The sequence below is a fragment of the Opisthocomus hoazin genome, chromosome 3 (assembly GCF_030867145.1).
Source record: "Opisthocomus hoazin isolate bOpiHoa1 chromosome 3, bOpiHoa1.hap1, whole genome shotgun sequence".
Lineage (NCBI taxonomy): Eukaryota > Metazoa > Chordata > Aves > Opisthocomiformes > Opisthocomidae > Opisthocomus > Opisthocomus hoazin.
In genome coordinates this window covers 44,323,344-44,344,582 of record NC_134416.1, presented here as the reverse complement: position 1 = coordinate 44,344,582, position 21,239 = coordinate 44,323,344, and the positions used below count along the sequence as shown (strand labels likewise).

Here is a 21,239-nt window from a genome sequence, read left to right as displayed (position 1 = left end):
AGGGAACAACAAAAAAAAAGAAGTTGGAACAGGAATGGAAAATTACACTTTTCCCTTCGCGAAGGTGACAGCTCTGAACCACTCGAGGCAAACGAGCGATGCAGAGGCGGCGAGCACGCCAGCGGTGAGCCACCGCACGAGCAAAGCCACCGGCCGCAGGGCAGCGGGGCCCTGTCTAACGGAGATGGGCCACCGCCGCCCGGCTTCCCTCCCCGCCGCCAGCCACGGCCCCCGGCCCCGGCCCCGGCCCCGCCGCGCCCCCTCCCCTTCCCCTTCCCCTTCCCCTTCCCTTCCCGGCCCGGCCCGGCCCACACCGCCGCCGCCGCCGCCAGAGCATGCGCGGGGCCGGGCCAGTTCCGCCACCGCCCCCGCTCCCCTCATAGCGGCGCTGCCGGGACCCACAGCCACTGCCGCTCCTCTCCGCGCCGAGGGACCCGACGAACGGCCGCCGCCGCCCGGGCCGGAGGTGAGGGAGCGGCCGGGGCCCCTTCCCCGCCGCCCTTTGTGAGAGGAGGGAGGCCGGGGGGGGGAGCGGCGGCCGGGCATGGCGGAGCGGGGAGGGGGCGCGGGGCCGGTGCCGAGCCGGCCTGGCTGTGCCGCTGGCGGGGGCAGTGCTGGTCCCCGCTGCCGCCGGGCAGCCATGTCGCGCTGCTGCGGGGCCATCGCTCGCCGCCGCCGGCCGGGGGTGGAGGGCTGTGTTGGGCGGCCTCCCCGCGGGGCTCCTCCGTCCGCGGCCGGGATCACCGCCCGTGTGCCCAGCTGTGTTCGCGTCCCCCCCCTCCCCGCGGCCGTGGGCGCGGCGGTGCCTGCTGACCCCCGGCTCGGGCTGCGGGGTCGTTGCGGTGCGGACCGCGCCTCCGGGCCGGCTGCTGTGAGGGGTCTCGGACGTTGCCGCTCTTCAGGCGGTCTGGGACGGCTGCGCCGTGGCTTTCCGGGTCGGAGAGCCCCGCGTCGGGCCTGGGACGGAGGCAGCCGGTCTCAGAGCGAAGTGCGTAGCGAGAGCAGTTGCTGGGAAGCTGATTAGATACGTGTCGGAAGGGAAACCCTGAGTTAGGGGTGGAGAATGCGCCTCTTGCTCGGTTCCTGGTGCCCCAGCCCCTCCTCCGGGAGGCTTTGTCCTGGGTCTGCTTTGAAGATGAGTCTTTGGGTTCGCAAGCTGCTTCTGACTTCTGGAAGGGGGAGCCACAGTTTCGGTGCTGGCATTGTGGCCTGCTGTGATCTCTCCACCGGCCGAAATCTGGAAACGCTTGTGTGGTGTTTCTTGTTTTGGTTTGGTTTCTTTCCCTCTCTCAGTGCTGGCTGCTGGTGGGTTCAGGGGCAGCAGCCACTGCAGGCCGGCCAGCGTTGGGGTGCAGCCGGATCCCCGCGCTGCCTTCGGCTCCGTGTTCTCTGACCTGGAGAGCCTGTTGGGCAACCGCTCTGCTCCCAACCGTGCTGCCAAGGGCAGTTCAGCATCGCTTCCTCCCGGCAGCCCCGGGGTGTCACGAGTGCCACCTTTCCACTGCTCTCCAGCCCGTGGCCCTGCACTTCCTCTGGCAGACGGGGTCCGCCGATGAGCGCCCATGGTCGGACTGCCCAGCCAAGAGTACTGAGAAGCGGGGAGAGGTCTTCACCCCTGGGTTTTGCAGGTCGCTGGCTGAGTTACGGCCGTCCCTCCTGCCCCACACTCTTCCTTTTGGTTTTCACTTTTGTTTTCTTAAAAACTTGTGTTCCTTACAAGGCGTAGGAATGTGGAAATGATCAGGGAAAATGATTCTGGTGTCAATGTAGACTTTTAAGAGAGAAAAGGAGGTTGTAGTGACTCGCGTTTTGTGGTAGCCCCTGCCCAGGTCCTAAAACTGTTACAGCATCTGCTGAAACTCTTGTTTACACTGTGAATAACGTTGCACAGAAGTCGTGGACAACTTCTCCCTGCGATTACTGGTGGTCCCTGACAGTGGCAATTGTTATTAAAAGGTCATATTTTAAACTAAATACAGTGCTTTTGTGGACCTTGCTTTACTTAATGAGGGTTATTTGCTACAACTGCCTGTGCTGAAGATGAAAATGCTGTATGCGAAGTTACGAGTTCACTGAATACAATTACAGCGGTGACGGTTATTCTGGCTGTTTAGTTGGAAAACCAAAAATAGTAGCTGAGGAAACTGTGACGAGCGAGCTAGCCAGGCAGCTCCTTGGTAGCGGTGACAAACGCTTGGGTTTGTGAGCCCTGGACTGGGGAGGGGAGGTGGCTGGGGGAGTGTAAAGCGGCAGGATACGCTGCTGGAGTGTCGTCTTGTGTGATCCGACAACTAATACATGTTTAGTTTTGCTAATGCTTTTCTGCAGAAAGCACTGTGCTCCTCTCTGTAAACTAGAGGAAGGTTGAGGTTGCCTGTCTGACATGTCAGCAGTAATCACGGTGTGAGACTGGTCTGCGGAGGAGAGCTAAAGCAGGCCAAGGTGGCAACATGCTGGGGTTTGCAGTGTGGAAGTGGGTCGCTGGGACGAGGGGCCCAGCAGACCCTGCGCTGCGCTCTGCGGCTCTCGGACATCTCCATCGGCACAACGCTGCTCTCGTGCCCCTCGTCGCCCTGCAATGGGGTAACTCCTTTGGGGACACGTCGTGCTCAGCCTGCCCTCTTCTCCAGGCTGTGCCTGTGCGCTGCTGAGGGTGTGCTGGCTTCGGATTTGATGTTACCCATTTTGAATGAGCAAAAGCACCTGATTGTTTCAGGTCCATGCTGGATTACAACAGAACTTGAAACTGGTTTTAAATGTGTGTGTTTCATTTATAAAGCTTCCAGACTTCAACTATGTTTGGTTTAGTTGCAACAATTAGTCAAATATTTCAGTGGGAGTTTAATTATTACAACATAACTGGCCACGAGTTCATAGTTTAGATCTCTGTCGCACTTAGGGCATGCTTTTTTGAAACTTTAATTGTAGTTTGACATGATTCTGGAGCTGTTGGGCACTCGGCTGAACAAGTAGAAAAGATGTTGATGAGCTTAGTGTAATAGGAAGAGATGTCTATTGTGTTACTGCAGTATCACATTAGGCATCAGTGTGTGTGGTTTTTTTCAACAATCAACTTACTATCTGCACTTAGAGTAGCAGTAGCTCAAGGATTTATGCAGTGGTCGCTTTTAGTCTGGAATTTTTGCTAAACTGCTACACGAATAAGGACCTCTGTTCTTTGGATGAGAAAATGAATCTCTAAACCAAAAGCTTTTGATAATGAGCTGCCTCATTAACTGTGTTCTCGGTGTCTTGTATAACTTGCAATACTATTTCACACTTTGCTGTCTTCTGTTTCTGTCTTCACCCCCTCCCCCCTACTTGCCCATTAAAACATTCCCATATGTTCATGTGAAATGTTTTATTACGGTTATGAAAAGCTCAGCTGACGTCACTGGGAATGTGAGCGAAAGAGCTCAGGGAAAAATGGGATTTCCTGAAGCGTCGGGTGCCTGGCTCTAGCAGAGCTGGATGTCAGCGTGGTGCCTTAGAGGATCACATGAAGTGGTTTTTTTGGTTTTGCTTGTGTGTGGGTGGTGTGTGTGTTGGTTTGGTTTTTTTTTGGTTTGTTTTTTTTTTTGTTTTATTTTGTTGTAGTACTTCCTGATAAGTTGTCACAGGGCTCTCCCAGCATCACATGAGCACCAGCCTGAAGCCTCCATGTGTTTTGAAACTCACCACTGGCTCAATCTTGTTGGTTCATGGTCTCTTGATGCAATTAATGTGTTGCGAAAGGACACGGGAAGCCAGTTCTCTCGCACGGCTTCTTACTGCAACATCAGAAACTGATGGAAAGTTTTTAGATACTTTGTAAAATGGATTGAAAGCTTCTGCAGTTGTATACAAAATACTGTCAGTTGTGAGGGGAGTAGGAGGAAGAGGATTACATTTTTTTACTCTTAACCCTCCTCATCGTTGCATCCTGGCCTCCTAAAGTCTGTCTTCTCAACACTTCCTGTGAAATGGTTTTCTCTGTATAAGCTTTCTCATTATTGAGACCTAAACTTTGACAACACTAAATTTATTAAATAAAGCCTATTACACAAAGGCTATTACTGCTAATAGATTACAGGGGTAGTCTTAATGAAATTTATCTGTAGTGCTAAAACTGACAGATCATAGATAATTTATTTAATGTTTTATGTCTGCTTTCTCTTTTGCTTTGTTTAAGTTTTAGCGCTAAGTAAATATCTCTGACTAACCCTGTGGTTTGTTTGCTTCCCCTCCCCCCTCTTTCTCCCCCCCCCTTCGCTGGTCTTCCCTCTACCCAGTGAGACTGCATCAAAATGTCTCTCTATCCTTCTCTAGAAGATCTGAAGGTGGACAAAGTTATTCAGGTATGCTGGGCTTTAATAAATGAGTTTTGATGACACTAACAGATGTGATGATTTTTAATCTAGAGGAGGGGAGACTTTCATTACAAATGTGAGTTCATGTTTTGCTGTCGTACTCTTAAAAGGGAAAAGACAAACTGTTTACTTTGTAGCTTGATATAGTATGATTAATGCTTATTTTACCACTGTGTGTATTTATTTTGTTTTATATATTCATTTATAGTAATTTGTCTTTAATGTGTTGATATGTTTCATTGTTTTGAAGAATAGATACTTGGTCTTAAGTAGACAAACACAGTCTCTTCTACTTCAGCTCTGATGTGATGAATAGGTATTGACTGAACTAATACAATTGCTGTGTCTCATTCCTGGTGTCCAGACTTGTGGCAGAAAGCTTTTGTGGTCAGTTGCGCACGAAAAAAGAGCACTGACTTTCTTAACGTCATCTGGAATCACAGACTTGTCCTCTGGCTATTTCCTGATGGTGACCAGTTCTCTCAATACTTCTTATATTGTCATGTTTGTGTAAAACCCTTTATATGTAAGAATATTCATATCTTTATTATTAGACAGGACGTGGATGGAAAAAAATTGTGGGAAAAAAAAATAATGAACAACACTCTCACATGGAGTTTTATCCATTAAACTTGACATGAACGTATTTTAGAAGGAATTTCCTTGCTCTCTTCAGCATTTTATCTAGCTTCCATTTTTCTTTCCTAAACTTAAACTGGATTCTCTCCCAGTTTAAACAACACCAATGAGTTATACTGCATTTTAAGGTGGCTGCTGCTTCTCTGCTTGTCCTTCTTATTGGGAAGCAATCAAGCAAACTGCATGGAACGAGTTGCTAACTGTCCTATGCTGTACCGAAGCAGAGTACCTCAGTCTCACCCGTGTTTGTATGTGTGGGGTGGGGCTTTGGAAGCCGTGGGCACTGTATTGGGATTTCTGTTTGTCCTGTCTGCCCACCTCAAACCATTCTTCTTGTCTTACCAAAGTCCTTTATCTACTAATATGTGCACGAGCCAGCACAGTAAGCTTAGTTTCTGTATTGTGTACTGACTCACAAATAGAAGAGATTGTACTAAAGCAAGCTAGTTTCCTTCCTTCTCAGTACCTCAGCTACTACTGTTTTGGCCTTGTGTAATCATGACCAGTAAAAACCCTAGCCTGGAGCCAAGAATGCGCTTCTTCAGCCTTTTAACGATCAACTTCTAGAGTTTACGTATTACAGTTAAAAATACTAAGTGTGGTCTTTCTACTACTTAACTCTTGTGACCACTGAATGAAGCAGTGAGGAAATGGAAGCAGGGTACCTCTCTGCTGAGTCCTGTAAATGTTGAATGTGTTCTGTTGTTTTGTAGAGCAGGGACTCTTCTTGTACATTGTCTTGCCCGCACGCTCAGCAGGGCTTATGGACATGAGCCGAAGTGCCTTGTTTGTGTGCCTATGCCTGTAGCGTGTTGTGTTGTTTCACAAAGAAGAGTAAACCCTACAGAGGTTTCTAAAGGGAGCATAACAACTTGTTCTGTTAAGCTAGTTTAATCCTTGGTGACGCTGTAATCTTAAAGGTCAGTTTTCCAGAAGTCCGTTCATGTGGGACACATGCTTGCTGTCACACTTAAAGACGACTGTCCACCCAAAGCTTAAATTGGGCTTTCACAAAGTTCTACCCCTTGATGAGTGGGATGTCAAATAAGACAGCCTATGAGAAAATTCATGTGGGAGTGGGCGAGAAGGGAGGTAGAGCCGAGAGCATTTGGCTGCAGGTCCCCAGTGGAGAGGTTTGGGTGTTCTTGTTGCCATTGTCAGTGGGGGAAATTGCCCTTCAGCAGTTATGTGACAGTATCTTGCTCCTACCCACGGTAGTAGTAACTAGGGGATAATGGGCTGTCTACGGGAGTGTAGTTGAGAGAGGGGAGGTAAATGCTGTCATTGCTAAATACCATTATTTCAAGAGTAAGCCATCCCTTTTTGTCTGATATTTTTCGTAGCAAGGCCTAAATTATTTGCCTCTCTCAAAATACTGCGTTATAAAAATGCTTTCTTTTTAAATAAGTCTGAGAGCACTCTTAGGAGAAAAGGGGGCATAGTACTGAAAGACAAAGTCTGTATCCACAACCAGGGAGTGAGGTTAAAGTGACTGCTGGTTAAAACAGGCAGGCTTGTTACATGAAGTAGTCAAATCTGTTCTTTTTGCCCATCGTTTGAGTTGGAGGCTGTTCTAAATACATTGGATACTGAAAAGTAATGAAACATTCTTGCTCAGAAACTTCTTTCTGACAACAACTTCCTGGAGAGTACAGGACTAGGAAGTCTTCTATTTTTAAGCATGATTTCCTTAAAAACACTAAGTAATTTGACTGTTGTGTTGTTAGATGACTTATTTGTCCTGTTCAGCATGATGTTTCACTGTGCATTTAGTAATTTCCCCCCACCTTTGGTGTTCAACCTCAGAAAAGCTATTGGGATAGCTATTTCCATCACACTTAACAGGCCTCTGTAAGGCAGTGTTTTTCACTGGTCATGATTACACAAGACCAAAAAAGTAGTAGCTGAGGTACTGAGAAGGGAGGAAACTGGCTTGCTTTAGTACAGTCTCTTCTATTTGTGAGTCAGTATGCAATACAGAAACTAAGCTGAGTGTGTTCACAGTAGTGGCAGCTTCTGTAGGAAAATCCGTCATAGAAGCTCCATTTCTTTCAGAAGGTATCAAATGAGTAGCATTGGATTGTGTGGAACTTAACTTGCAACCTATAAGGGACTGTGGCAGAACTCATGAATAACATCTGTAAATGGTGGAGAGAGAAAAATAGCTGCTATCCAGCTGAAAAAAGTAACCACAAAACACTCTGCCAAAAGTCGTATCTTAAAACTTAAACGTGGCTGATAAATCTTTAACTTTAATATGTCTTTTAAGGAGATCTTATGCTCTTTAACTGTCTTAATGACAAAACCACAACAGATTCACAGTAAAGCCTTTCTGTATTATTACTGCAGCCTCGTCTCTGAGGAAGATACAAGTTGATCTACCAAAGTAGTTCAAAGTACTACGGCATATTGTATTGAAGTTACTTATTTCAAATAAAAAGATTGACTTCAGAGCTTCAAGCTGAATAGTAACTAGCATGTGCAAGAAAAAAGAAAATACTTGGTCTCCTGGCTGCATAATAAAGATTTCATAGATTTTTCTTGTATAAGATAATGTATGTCAGTTTCTTTGCTTTTAGGCTCAGACTGCCTTTTCTTCAAATCCAGCTAATCCAGCAATCTTGTCTGAAGCTTCTGCTCCTGTTGCTCACGATGGAGGTAAGTTCATGTACTGTGTAGTACCCTAACGTTGTGGAAAGCAGTTATGAAAGCCTAAAGATAGAGTACAGTCAAAAGTACCTATAGATGTGTAATCCTGTTTACTAAGGGTGAGACCGTGGCTTTCTGGAAGGGCCAACACCCCCCACCTGCCCCAAACCGCCTTGGTACAGGTGCTATAGGAGTCAGAAAACAGTGTTTGCTTATAAAAGAAAGTTGTGGCAACTAACTTCTCAAAACCTTTTCCAAGTGAGCATAACATAACATTGCTGTTGGTACCATTTGAGCTCTTTTTAACTCTTACCTCAAAAACTTAGTTGTCCATGTTTATTAAGTGTATTTTTGTAAGTTTTAGAGGGCAGCATGAGTCTGAGTGCCTTTCCTCTCCATATGAGCTTGCTTGGGAAAAGATATACACAGATCTTTGTCAATAGAGAAGGGCGGAGGAAGGTGGAACTTAGTTTTATCAGGTTATTTTGGGATCAGATCTCTGGTGGGAAATCCATCAAAACTAAAGCTGAATGATGTGTACCCATTTCTCCTCCTTTTCTCCCGTGCACATGTGCATCCACAAAGGTGCATAGGTATGTTTGAGTTCAGAGCTCTGGGCTAGTAACTTATGCTTGGTTTAAAAGGCCTAAAACCTCTAACCAGCGTGACCAGCGGCAGTGCTGGAACAGCTGCCAAGAATGCTCATGGATCAGATATTAGAGCTTGGTGGGTATAACTTTGTCTCCAATTCTCCTCTTGGTGCTGGTGTGTCTAAGATGACTTTAAGGCAGGAATTTGTGTAGCTCGCCAGAGCGCCATGTCTCATAGATCCTTTCCGGAACAGATACTTACCTGGCCTAACCTCACAGACCAGATTTACGTTTGCTTCAGCAGTTCCTTCTTGGCAGCGTTCTTCCTGCTGTCCAGAGCTTGAATTCCTGCAGTGTTTGTGCCTTCTGGGCAAGTGACATAATTTTGACATCGCACTGTGTGTGAATTGATCAGGATCTGCGTGTGGCTGAAGAGTGATTAATCACTCAATATATCCCAAAGGAAGGGAGGCCTATACAATCTATAGGGTGTACCAAACCTGCTGGGAATACATCTGTCCTGGAGAATATACAACATCAAGAATTTTTGGATGTTTTCTGCTATTTGGAGGTGTCTCTGTTTTGAGTGAGTGTAATACAGCCAGCAAAGATGCATCCTGTGTTGTGGTCTTCGATGAAGAACAAAAGAATCACAAAATCACAGAATGTTCAGGGTTGGAAGGGACCTCTGTGGGTCATCTAGTCCAACGCCCCTGCCGAAGCAGGGTTGCCTACAGCAGGCTGCACAGGACCTTGTCCAGGTGGGTCTTGAATATCTCCAGAAAAGGAGACTCTGCCACCTCCCTGGGCAGCCTCTTCCAGTGCTCCATCACCCTCAGAGTGAAGAAGTTGTTCCTCATATTCAGACAGAACTTACTCTGCTTCAGTTTGTGCCCATTGCCCCTTGTCCTGTTGCTGGGCACCACTGAAAAGAGTCTGGCCCCATCCTCCTGACACCCACCCTTCAGATATTTGTAAGCATTCATAAGGTCCCCTCGCAGCCTTCTCTTCTTCAGGCTGAACAAGCCCAGCTCCCTCAGCCTCTCCTCATAGGAGAGATGCTCCAGTCCCCTCATCATCTTTGTAGCCCTCTGCTGGACTCTCTCCAGTAGCTCCTCATCTTTCTTGAACTGGGGAGCCCAGAACTGGACACAATACTCCAGATGAGGCCTCACTAGGGCAGAGTAGAGGGGAAGGAGAACCTCCCTCGACCTGCTGGCCACACTCCTCCTAATGCACCCCAGGATGCCATTGGCCTTCTTGGCAGCCAGGGCACACTGCTGGCTCATGGTCAACCTGTCGTCCACCAGGACACCCAGGTCCCTCTCCGCAGAGCTGCTCTCCAGCAGGTCTACCCCAAGCCTGTACTGATGCCTGGGGTTGTTCCTCCCCAGGTGCAGGACCCTGCACTTGCCCTTTGTTGAACCTCATCAGGTTCCTCTCTGCCCAACTCTCCAGCCTGTCCAGGTCACTCTGAATGGCAGCACAGCCTTCCGGTGTATCCACCACTCCTCCCAGTTTTGGTGTCATCAGCAAACTTGCTGAGGGTACATTCTAACTCTTCATCCAGGTCATTGATGAAGAAGTTAAACAAGACTGGGCCCAGTACTGACCCCTGGGGGACACCACTTGTTACCAGCCTCCAACTAGACTCAGCGCTGCTGATGACAACCCTCTGAGTTCTCCCATTCAGCCAGTTCTCAATCCACTTCACCGACCACTCATCCAGCTCACACTTCCTGAGCTAAAACTGAGCAGCTGCAGAAGTCTTGTGCAACATTAGTTGTGTATAATCCTAGAGACTTGAAAACAGAAGCAGAAGAAAGCCATAGAAGAAATATTCATTAAAAGCTTATTAATCAATATTGATGAAACTAGAAGCTGATGGATCAATCTGGAAATGAGCTCAGACAGGACAGCTCTCATGTGAAGCAGCATGCAGGCATCACCACTGAAAGTATTAAGGAGAAAAAAAGTCTCTCAGTTGTACTGGAATTCACCTTGCAATGACCTTTGTGCTCCTTCCCACAAAACTTACTTTCCATTTCTGGTCAAATGCAGATTCTTACAATAGCTGGTTTTTATAATATACCCATAAATAAACACGAGAAACTAAGCTTTGAGTGGGGGAGCTGGCTTCCTTCCAAGACCATTCCTTGCACCACCTCGCTTTCCGAGCAGTCTGTTCTGTCCCCACCGACTCAGTGAGAACAGCGTGTGGACTCTTAAGCATTCTCATAGCTGCCACTTGTTAAATCCTACCAGTTAATTATCTGTGGAATGTCAAGAGCAGTATCAAGCTTATTTCCAGAGTGGTTCGACTCGAGGACTGACAAGTCTGTCAGTTGATCTTCCTTTGCTGTTGTGCCCTGCACTCCACTTCTTTTGGGCTTAGAGGAATCTCCTGCTGGATATTTTAAGGACTGTGTTTGTTTTGTCTTGTTGAGAAGCATGTCTAAAATTACTTCATTTTGAAGCTATGAGAAAATGATAGCTACTTTCTTATGAAGGCTATTAGAGCAGACTGCACTGTGGACCCTACAGCCTGGGGACTGTCTTCTGCAGAAACGTTACCACGCCTGGCACCTGGAGTGTCCTTGGCATCGATGCCAGCGCTGTCTTGCACTTGGTGGAAGGTCACTCTGTGTTTGTGTGTGTTCTCCAGCATACTTGGTTTGGAGATGAGAGGGAGACTGGTTCCCCCTAATTGCCCAAAAGCTTTGGAGCAAGGGCGTGTCTTCATGGACTGCAGGACAGCGTTCTTCTTGGAACTTGCCACCGTGTGTCTGATGTTTGTGCTGTAAAGGATGAATGGAGTAACTGAAACTAAAAGTTCTCTGTAAGCTCTTTATCTCAAAAGTTCTGCTTGTCTAGTCACTTTGCTAAACTGGGCTAGAATAACAGTCCTGATTCAACTGGGTCTTCTGTCGTGATTTTTGAATTAAATACATTAAAATAGCACAAGATTTGTTGAAGTAACTGTACATATGAAAGCAGTAACTGCTTGTTCTGTTAAACCATCAATTGTATTGATGTTTTCTTTTTGTTTTTCTTCTGTAGGTTTATACCCCAAATTGTATCCAGAACTTTCTCAGTACATGGGCCTGAGCCTCAATGAGGAAGAGGTGCAGAGAAACTTAGCGGTGGCAGCAGCTGCTCAGCCACAGGGTGTGGGTACCAGTCAAGCACGTTTTAGAAAGCAGAAGTATAAAGACTAAATGTATATCTAGCATTCCAGAGAATAGACTACTATTTGTCTTAAGTACCATACTTGAATGATAAATTGGTTGTTTTAAGTAGCAGTGCCTATTTTTCTCTGGTCTTAAACTGAGCAGTATGTTTCCATTGTTGGGGGGTGGGGAAGAGCTGATGTTGTGACTTGTGTGGTTTTTTCCTTTTTTTTTAAATATCACTTCATATAAACTGATATGTAGCTATTTTAAAAAGTTGAAACTAAGTTTTCTGGCTATTTTGTTTTAATCAGCAACTGGTAACTCGACCTTCTACTAATTACATGGTAGCTCCAGTGACCGGAAATGATATCGGAATTCGCAGAGCAGAAATTAAGCAAGGCATTCGTGAAGCAATTTTATGTAAAGATCAAGATGGCAAGATTGGACTACGCCTTAAGTCTGTTGACAATGTAAGTATAGAAGCTTGCTTTTGCCTGAAGAGATCTTACTGCTGGATTAAATTAGTAGAAAAGTTAGTGTATGGTCACAAAACTGTCCTCTGTGTAATGCTTGCTTATCCATTATCAGGATTTTAAAATCCTTCATTAGATTGGTAACTAGATTTCCAGTTGCCTGGACCAGGATTTAAATTTACAGCAGCAATTTACTTCCATATGTTTTACGACACCTGAAAAATACTTGGGATTTTTTTTTTTTCACTTTAGAGCGTGACATTTTCCTTGCGGAGCTGCTGTGATACTTGTTAGCAGTTCAAGACTTCTTGTCTCTGTCTTTGTGGAAAGACTGTGCAGTACTTGAAGTTCAGCAGTATGCAGAGAAGTAGGCTTTTTTTGAGTTTCCCTTAACATGAATATAGCTGCAAGAAGGTCCTTAAGCCTGCTCTGGAGCCTCTCTGTTTCAGTATCTTTTGATTCTCAACATGGAAATTGCTGCTCTGTTCTTTTTGCTTTTTATCTTTGGCAAGGCCATTTAATCTGAATGTTTAAAAAAAAAAAATTGTACTCAAGGTTTCATGTGGGGTGAAAGTGCGTTTTGTAGTTCTCCTAATCCAGGAAATGCTGAGATTTTCTTAAAGTAGGAGGTTTGTTGATGTGTGAGGTTTTTTGTTTGTTTGTTTTTTAAATCACATCCCCAAAGGGATTATTTACAGTTTGCCTTGACATGCTTTACTTGGTTTTTAGGGGTACTTTGACTAGAAATAGTTTTTTAACACCTTGGTTTTTTCCCTGAGGTGCTAGCAAGTCATAATCGATAAAAAGCTGAAAACTAACAGCATTGCAAAAGAAGGAAAAATACGGCACAGATCCTAGCATTGCTGGTTTGTTTCTCCAGCTAGATATAAACTCTTATGTCTGTCAAAGGAATTACTAGTTAATTCCACAAGGCAAATTTACTACTAGTCTGTCTTAATCAGTCATTCAGACTTCTTGTTAGAATGGAACAGTATTTACCCCTTTGAGTAAGGCTTTAATGTTATGCTCATGTCTTTATTGTCTAGAGATCTAGACAGAACAGAGTTGCCTGCTTCCTGTCTTCATTCTAGCATTAGTTATCTGTCAGTCTCTTAAAGACATCTAGAAACAGACTGAAATTTCCAAAATGCCTTTTAAGGAGATATAATTAGCAATTCTTCTTTTCCTTCTGTAGGGTATATTTGTCCAGTTAGTTCAGGCAAACTCTCCAGCATCCCTTGCTGGTCTGCGGTTTGGGGACCAAGTTCTGCAGATCAATGGTGAAAACTGTGCCGGATGGAGTTCTGATAAAGCGCATAAAATTCTGAAACAGGCTTCTGGAGAAAGGATTTCGATGATCGTTCGGGACAGGTAAAGCCACCTGCAGATACGGATTGTCATTATCCATCTCAGAGTAATCCTGTGGGATTTGGGTCTCCCCTTGCTTGAGCAGCACTTGCAGGCATAAGACAATTTGTTTGTCCATGTACTTCAATACTAAAGATACTCAGAAATGTCCTTTTTGTAAGGAACAGTCAAAATAGTTGTTAACTTTGTAAGCTCCCAGTGCAAGCCTGCCTGGGTGTGATGTGGCATAAGATTTTCCAAGGTAAACTAATGAGTGATAGTGCAAGTCAAATTTAAAATCTAAATTCAAGAGTTACGTGGTTTTGTTTGGACACAACTTGACTTTTGTTTATAGTAATTGAAAAAGCAATAAAAGATGGTACCAAAATACTAGCTGTATAATGAATAATTTGCCTTTTTGTTTAGCATGATAGTTTTCTTGTGAACTCTGTTGCTATGTATGAATTAATGCCAGTTTTGCTAAAAGTATATGTGATAAACCAGTACAGATTTTTAATTGTATTAAATAATGAGCTTGTAGCTAGTTGTATGTAGTAGTAATAATACGTCAGATTCAACAGAAGGTCTGTAGGCCATGAGAAGACAAATCATACAACTAGGTACATGCCTTGAAGCTTTTTTTTAATGTTCATTCTTGTTTAAGAACCAAGTTTGACCCAGCTGGAGGGCATGCTACTTCTGTCATGTATTGAATCAAAATATTGGGGTAGTAGATTGCCTGCTCTGTCTACCCCTTCTGTGCCCAACTCCCCAGCCCCTTGATGGATTTACTAATATTTTAATACACAGCTTAAAGTTTTATTGTCTGTACTCCAGAATCCTGTGGTCTACCTACAGTTTTTAAAACTGCCTGCACTATTTTAGCTGCCTTTTTAACATTTGTAGCTAAAAGTTACTTTTTAATGGGTGTTTGTGTGGATCTTGTGTGAGTTTTTGTGTTATTATTAATCACAGGTGGTAGAATATCTGTGGAACAGGGGAAACCTGTAAGATTTAGAAACAAGTTTACAAACACATTGTGACTTCAGCCTGGAAAGAAGAGATTAAACTAGCAAACATTAACAAAATGAAGTTAAACCAAACTACTTTTCATTGTAGTTGATATGAGTCCCTTAGACTACAATTACTTCTGGTGAATCAAAGGTGCTGAAATAGTTTGTGGTGCTTTCTGTGGTTTAGTAGACTGGAAACATGTTTTTACTACTTCTTCATAGGCCTTTTGAACGAATTATTACTATGCATAAGGACAGCACAGGGCATGTTGGTTTCATATTCAAGAATGGAAAAATAACCTCAATAGTGAAAGACAGTTCTGCTGCAAGAAATGGACTTCTTACAGAGCACAACATCTGTGAAATTAATGGCCAGAACGTAATTGGATTGAAGGTAAAATAAATACTCTGTGGTGGGTGTGGATAGCTGTGAGCTTTGTGTGTGTATCATAGTTGTGTTTTGGAGAGGGGAAAAAGGATTGTAATATATTGTTTAATGTTCATAAAATATGGAAGTCAGTCATGAGAGGTAACCTCACTTGACTGGAGAGACATCATGTTTTGAGGCCTCTGCAGTTTTGTATCTATTGGCAGGGCAACTCATTCTCTTCTTCTTTGCCTCTGCCTGGGCTAGGCTGACCCTCAGTTCATACCTTTAGTCTTAACTTTGCTGGCAGAATGAAAGAATAAGCTTGCCCCTGCCAGCCTGTATCAAATTCCAGTGGGACGTCTGTGTGTGTCCCTGCTCTAGTCAGTTTGTGTAAGATACGGCTGACCAAACATCCATGAAGTGGTATTGAGGTTCAGGGATTTGCCGTGAAGGTTGAAGACTCCAGGCAAGCAGGTGTGGGTGTCTCAAGCCGCATGAAATGTCTCTAGAAAAAGTGCTCGGACTGCTGCTTCGAGTCAGCTTGAGTAATGTTGCTCATAGGACTTGTTGTTTAATAACAGGACCCCCAGATTGCAGACATCTTGGCAACAGCTGGAAACGTAGTGACCATTACCGTCATGCCTTCCAGTATTTATGAGTATATAATAAAGAGGTAGGTAATAAACACAGCAGCCATGGTGTTAACTATAATCAATTTGACAGTGACTGTTTTTGTAGGTTAAATAAAGTGTGCTCATGATAAGAGCTAATTACAAACTTCACGTGAAAGCTGGAGAGGAGGTGGGGGGAGTCTGAAAACTTGCTTAATCCGATGTTTCAGTCAAGCCAGTGTGTTTTCATTCTGTTTTAAAACTACTCGTATGTTGGTTATGTGCCTTTGCGTTTTCTCTTGAAAAATCCTTTTTTAAACATAATTTGACTAAATTGGAGTTTGAGACCTTTCAAGTACACCCATAACACAAGTTACTTTGTAACTAACATGTTGTTTCTAGTGCAGCTAATTCTGTCGACCTAAACATGATTCTTGGCCGGATATAGTTTTTTTCTAATCCTTTGGCAGTACTGGCTTTCTACAGCTAAATCTCCTGCAAAAATCTTTTTGAAGTTGCTGGAAACTAGTAATGCATCAAGTATGATTGAGTCTCTGCCCTGGGTATGCTCTTTCTACAAAGCAGCTTTCAGCCTCACAGCCACTTTTCCCCCTGCCTGCCTTCCCTCGCACTGGTGATATGACTCTGCTTGCACGCGTCCTGAAAGATGTTAACACAGCTCAGTCACTAATAAAAATGTTGAGTATCGTGGGCTTCTATTCTGTCTGCAGTGTGGTGCACCTTTTTTGTAGCAACGTATTTGTTGTCAAAAATAGTGGAGTAAAAGGCCCATTTCTAAATTGTATTAAAGGGCTAGCAATGACAAAGGTACAGTGATCGGAAACTTCAGCTGTCTTGCAAAACTGAATGCCTCTTCCTTTCCTTTAGGATGGCGACTAGCATTATGAAAAGCCTGATGGATCACTCCATTCCTGAAGTCTAAACCTGCACCGTGTATGTGTGTGTACATATATAATGATGATTCCACTAAACTTGGGCTATTACACTCAGTGATTTCTTTCTTCTGCACACGAGCCTTCCTGGAGGCTAAGAGAAGATATGCTGCATCGAGCATTTGCATCTGTAATGGCTGGGAATGTTACAGTTCAACATATCTCGTTTATTCACAAACTGTAAAACTTGTAGCCTTATATGCTTGACAAATGTGAAATTCCAATTGTGTTTATGACTTCTTTTCGTAGTTCTTTTATTTAGTTTACTACTACTATAAGCCATTGCAACTAGAGGAACCAGATATCACTTGCAAAGTTACGTGTTGTTACCTAGAACAATGCTATGCTTTGCATGTTTTAAGACAAATGAGTATTTTTACTGCTTTCTGTTTGCAAGAGTAGACTTGAAATAGTGTATTAGAAATATGGCTAGTACTAGTTAATTTTTTTGTTCTAGTAAATACTGTTTACACAGGAATGCCAGCTAAGCTGAATATAGCTGACGGCATCATTCAGTAAGTAAGCATATTAAATCAAAGTAGTGTACAGATACTCAAATCTTTTTATTACCTGTTATACAAACTGTAACTAATATGCTTATCTCTCGCCTTAACTATGTTCTTAAGGATTCAGAAATAACCAAATAAATGACTGAAACTTTAGATACTCTGCCTGTGTGTGCATACTTGTTAAGATGAGCTAAGACAGGCTTGTGTAGTTGAGGTCAGTTTCAACCAACAACGCAGACAAGATGGGAAATGCAGTTTAAAATAGCCTTCTGAATAAGCTCACTGCCTACAGCGTTGGAATGTTTTAAAATGGGAGAGCTGGGATACTTCAGATGAGATATGCTTAACTCTTCATGCCTTCAGCTTAACATGTGGGCTAGCAGCCCAGCTGTTCTACAAGACAGTAATTGTACAGTGGCAGTTTCATTGTAAGACTGTTGGCAGCTTGCTGGGTGTGTGGATCCAGGTGTGATGGAGTTAACTTTCTTTGCAGCAGCTGGTGTGGTGCTGTGCTTGAGACTTGTGGCTAAAGCAGTGTTGATAACACACCAATGTTTTTGCTATTGTGCAGCAGTGCTTGCACAGTGTCAAGGACTTTTCTGCTTCTCACTCTGTCCCTGAGTAGGCAGGGGGTGGCCAGGAAGCTTAGAGGGGACACAGCAGGGACTGCTGACCCAAACTGCCTAAAGAAAAATTCCACACCATTTGACATCATGCTCAGCAATAAATGTGGGGAAGGGGCATCTTTCCAAAGCAGCTGTTGCTGGGAGAGTGGCTGCGCAGTGGTTTGCTGGTGGGAGGGGGTGAGTTGATGGCCTTTGCATCACTTTTTGTTTTTTCATTCCTCTTCACTTGGTAAACTATCTTTTATCTCAATCTACACATTTTCCTAGCTTTTGTCCTTCTGATTCTCTCCTCTATCCTCCTGTGGGGCAGATGAGTGAGAAACTCAGTGGGGGCTCAGCTGCTGGCTGGGGTCAACCCACCAGACTAGGTCCTAGGTATGCTCAACTGAGACTTAAGTGATCTGAAGTTAAATACCAGTTCTGGTGAGTGATTTCCTTTTTCTATGCTCTGTTCTGGGTTTCAGCTGTGTCTGTCAGGACGAGTCTGTCTTGTAGCTTCCATTTTGCAAATGAATTTCTCAGTTATGGTAACTGAGGGAAAACCATTACACTACTTCAGGCTGTAGTGGTGATCAAATTCATCCTGAGAGCCATTTTAATTGGATTGTTTGGTTACTAAATGATATGTCTCAAACCACTGTGGCGAGCACTTACTGGCAGTAATTGATGATTTCATGTACATAGTGTTTCATGGTTCAGCCTTATGGGCACAGGACCTGTGGCCTGTAGCAGTCATCTCTCAGTTTCTTGGCAAGCTAGTTTGGGTAGCTATGAAATCCCTGGAGCACAAACCACTGTATTACTGAAATGCTGATCTCTGCCTCTAACCAGTTTTCACTTAGGAGCAGATGATTCAGCAAGGCCAGTAGAGAGCCATTGGAACCAAGACAGGTAGAACATCAGTACAAGTACTTAGTGTTTTCCTTCCAGCTGTAGCACATAGCAACCAGAAGTGAAAGAACTAATAAAAACCTCCTGTAGCAGCAGAGAATGCCACCAGAGAAATAAGTACTGATCTTAGGTCATGTCAGGGCAACATGACAACTGCAGCTGCTTGTTGCTGTAATAAGCCATGTAAAGACTAGTTCAAGTCTTTGACTTCAGAACAGCTCCTTGCAGGAATTATATCCTGAAGTCCTACAGAGAAAGTAAGCCTAGTGCAACACTGCTTTGTTACTGGGTTAAGACAACAAGGGATTAGATAAACCCAGGAGCTAGAGCTCTGTTTAAATGCTATATTTAAATTCCATCTCAAAGATGATTTGAGTTGCAAGAAGTTGAGAACACCAAACAAAACATGACGATGCTGAAGGTTCAGAGGACAGTAACAGAAGTGATGAAAGGCAGTAGTAGTAGAGCATAAGCCTAACTTCAGGTACATTATTAGGGGAAGATTTACATGTTGACGTGTATGTGTAACTGTTCTGTTAATGGATCACTTTTATGATGGGTTTCCTTTCAGGCCAGTAAAAAAGTGCTGGTTTTCAACAGAAAGAAGCAATATAAAATATGTTCTTATTATTCTCTATGCTTTTGCCAATAGCCAGAAGACTAGACTGACCACAGCTCAAAAGAGTGTTACAAGTAGTATTTACCACTGTATGTGTCTTCACTAGAAAAAAAGGTTGACTACACAAGAGGTACAGACATTATGGCATGAGAGATGGCACTACATTGCAAGCATCCTTAAAGACTTCTTAAGTTAACAATGCTTCTTTGAAACCCGTGCAAACAGCAAGGTATGATGCATTCTATGTAAATCAAACAATGACTGCAAGTTAAGAGCTCTAATTACAGAAAAATAGGTCTTTAATTTTATCTCAGATATCATTTTAGACAAGCATTTTCAGTACAATAGTCCATGAAAAACAAATGCACACGCCATGGAAGTTAAGAGCTCTCAGCGAAGTCACCATAACATAGAAAGTTGTGGTTGAACAAATCTTCCTGTCTGGTCAAACTTCAGCAGCCATCATTGCACACAGTTAAGTTCCTTTAAAAGGTTTGGTTTAAAATAAGAGTTCATTTAAATATCTGGAGGGAAAGGCACTTAGTATTGCAGTTTCCAGAACATGATTTGTTTGTCTTCCCCTCCTGTAATAACACTGGTGCACTGTTCATTCATCCACATGGACATTACAGCACCTGGGGGAAAAAAAACCCAAACAAGTAAATCCAAATGCAAATAAAAGTGCTACTCGAGATAAGGGAACACATCTTTTTTAAGGGAGTTTAGGATCTGTCTGATCATCAGTTTGGATTACATTGATACCACATCTGCTAAGAACAACTTTAGTAGGCCTCAAGGTGGCTGCTCTTACTCACAGTAGTGATCTCCTGCTACGTTGCCGCAGCTGGGTTCGGGTACTAGCGGGACAGCGTCAGCTGCAGCGCACAATGCAGATGGCACACTGTCAGACAGATACATGGGGCCAAGGGGAGGAAGGTTCTCTAGAAAGTGAGATTTTTCAGTCTGCCATATGGACTTCTCCTACTAGAAGTGTATTCACATCTTCTAGCATACGCCTAGAAGCCCACTTCTAAAGATTCCCCTAGCTACAGAATGTTCTCTGTACAGGTCAAGTTCTACAGTACAAGCTTGTAGCAGGGAAGTTTGAAATAACTGTTCTGGAAGGCAGCCTTAAAAAACAAACTGGATAAAACTGAAATGGTTTTTCTCCTTCACAGATCCTGGCTGCTAATGTACTGAAGACTGTACAGATACATTTAAGAAGCCTATAAATCCCCATCCAAAACAATTTCTCTAGTGAACTTAACTTGTTGTTAGACTTACAGTCTGGACAGACTTTGATAAAGTGTACAGTGCAGGCTACACTGCACTTTATTAGGGCTATGAGGTAGAAAAATGTTGACTTTTATCATGTTGTGTGAATCAAAAGAGCCCCAAGTCATCTACCTTTGGTCAGTCTTGTAAACAGCACTATTCCTCCATTGTTACTAATTTTCCTAGGAGGCTCATGTGGATCTGCTTTTAGTTCTAGTGCTCCAGGTAAGACATCAGGAACAGTGCACTGACAGAGCAGATGACTCTCAAACTTTTCAATACTAACAGAACCAGAAAATAGGAATCTTCCATTCAATTTGAGAACAGGGATAGTTCAGGCATACCTGTATGTCCTTTGATTCTTTCAATAACTTTTCCTCCAAGAAGGTCCCAAATGAGCAATTCACCAGACTGACTTCCCGATAAGATGGTATTTCCATCCCATTTGAAACACCTGCAAGGAAGTCTGGAATCAGTTCACTTCAAGCTTTTGTATAGAGCTGAACATTTCCAAACTGATTAAACCAAGAAGAACTTGAAATGGAGGTACAAAACTGAAGAAAACACTACCATTTAACACAGTCTCTCTGGAAAGGTTCTTCTCAAATTATTTGACAGGGATCATGACCCAAACTTGCTTCTCTGACTACCCTGGACCCCACCAGACCCTCCCCCTGGCAGAAGGATGAAACGTCTTCCCGTAACAGAGAAGGACCCAGTCAGCTGTACATGCATACAGTACCCAGGTGCCCTCATGAACCACCGCTTTCACTTCCACCACTTCATGTTCCTGAAACAATCCCTTCAAGTGCAAAGAGAACTTTCAGGCAAATAAAGGAAGAAAAAAAACATATATGTACACATGCATATATGTATATATTTATGTATATACACACACAAAGTCTACAAGTGTATTCCATGTACAGCTGCTATATTTTTACTCCAGTAACTGAGTAAGCATTCCATCTGTTTACCTGACAAACCACATAGAACTGTATGCATTTTGGGTTGGTGAAAAAAAGTGATCGCTCCTTAATTATAATAGCCAATCTTTTCTCAGATTATCAAAAAGGAAGCATTGAAAGAAAAACAAAAACAAAAACCCCACACCACAGACACCCCAAAATCCCCCAATATTACTGTCAGATCAGA

General features: G+C 43.6%; 2 protein-coding genes across 5 annotated transcripts in view; one reads left to right on the top strand and one right to left on the bottom strand.

The window, feature by feature from the left end:
• Positions 1 to 354: 354 nt before the first annotated feature.
• Positions 355 to 16,829, top strand: SDCBP (syndecan binding protein). The gene is made up of 9 exons (XM_075416104.1): positions 355 to 466; positions 4,272 to 4,337; positions 7,568 to 7,646; positions 11,288 to 11,397; positions 11,712 to 11,870; positions 13,069 to 13,244; positions 14,456 to 14,627; positions 15,185 to 15,276; positions 16,103 to 16,829. The coding sequence occupies exons 2-9, from the start codon at positions 4,287 to 4,289 to the stop codon at positions 16,155 to 16,157; spliced, it is 894 nt and encodes a 297-aa protein (XP_075272219.1). The 5' UTR covers positions 355 to 466; positions 4,272 to 4,286; the 3' UTR covers positions 16,158 to 16,829.
• Positions 16,830 to 19,080: 2,251 nt separating this feature from the next.
• Positions 19,081 to 21,239, bottom strand: part of NSMAF (neutral sphingomyelinase activation associated factor) — a 40,388-nt gene continuing 38,229 nt past the window's right edge. For all 4 annotated transcript variants that reach the window (XM_075416107.1, XM_075416105.1, XM_075416109.1 and 1 more), the window contains 2 exons: positions 20,432 to 20,541; positions 19,081 to 19,447 (listed from right to left, as the gene is read on the bottom strand). In XM_075416107.1, the coding sequence (XP_075272222.1) occupies positions 19,353 to 19,447; positions 20,432 to 20,541 (205 nt within the window). In that variant the 3' untranslated portion in view covers positions 19,081 to 19,352. The remainder of the gene's footprint in view (positions 19,448 to 20,431; positions 20,542 to 21,239) is intronic.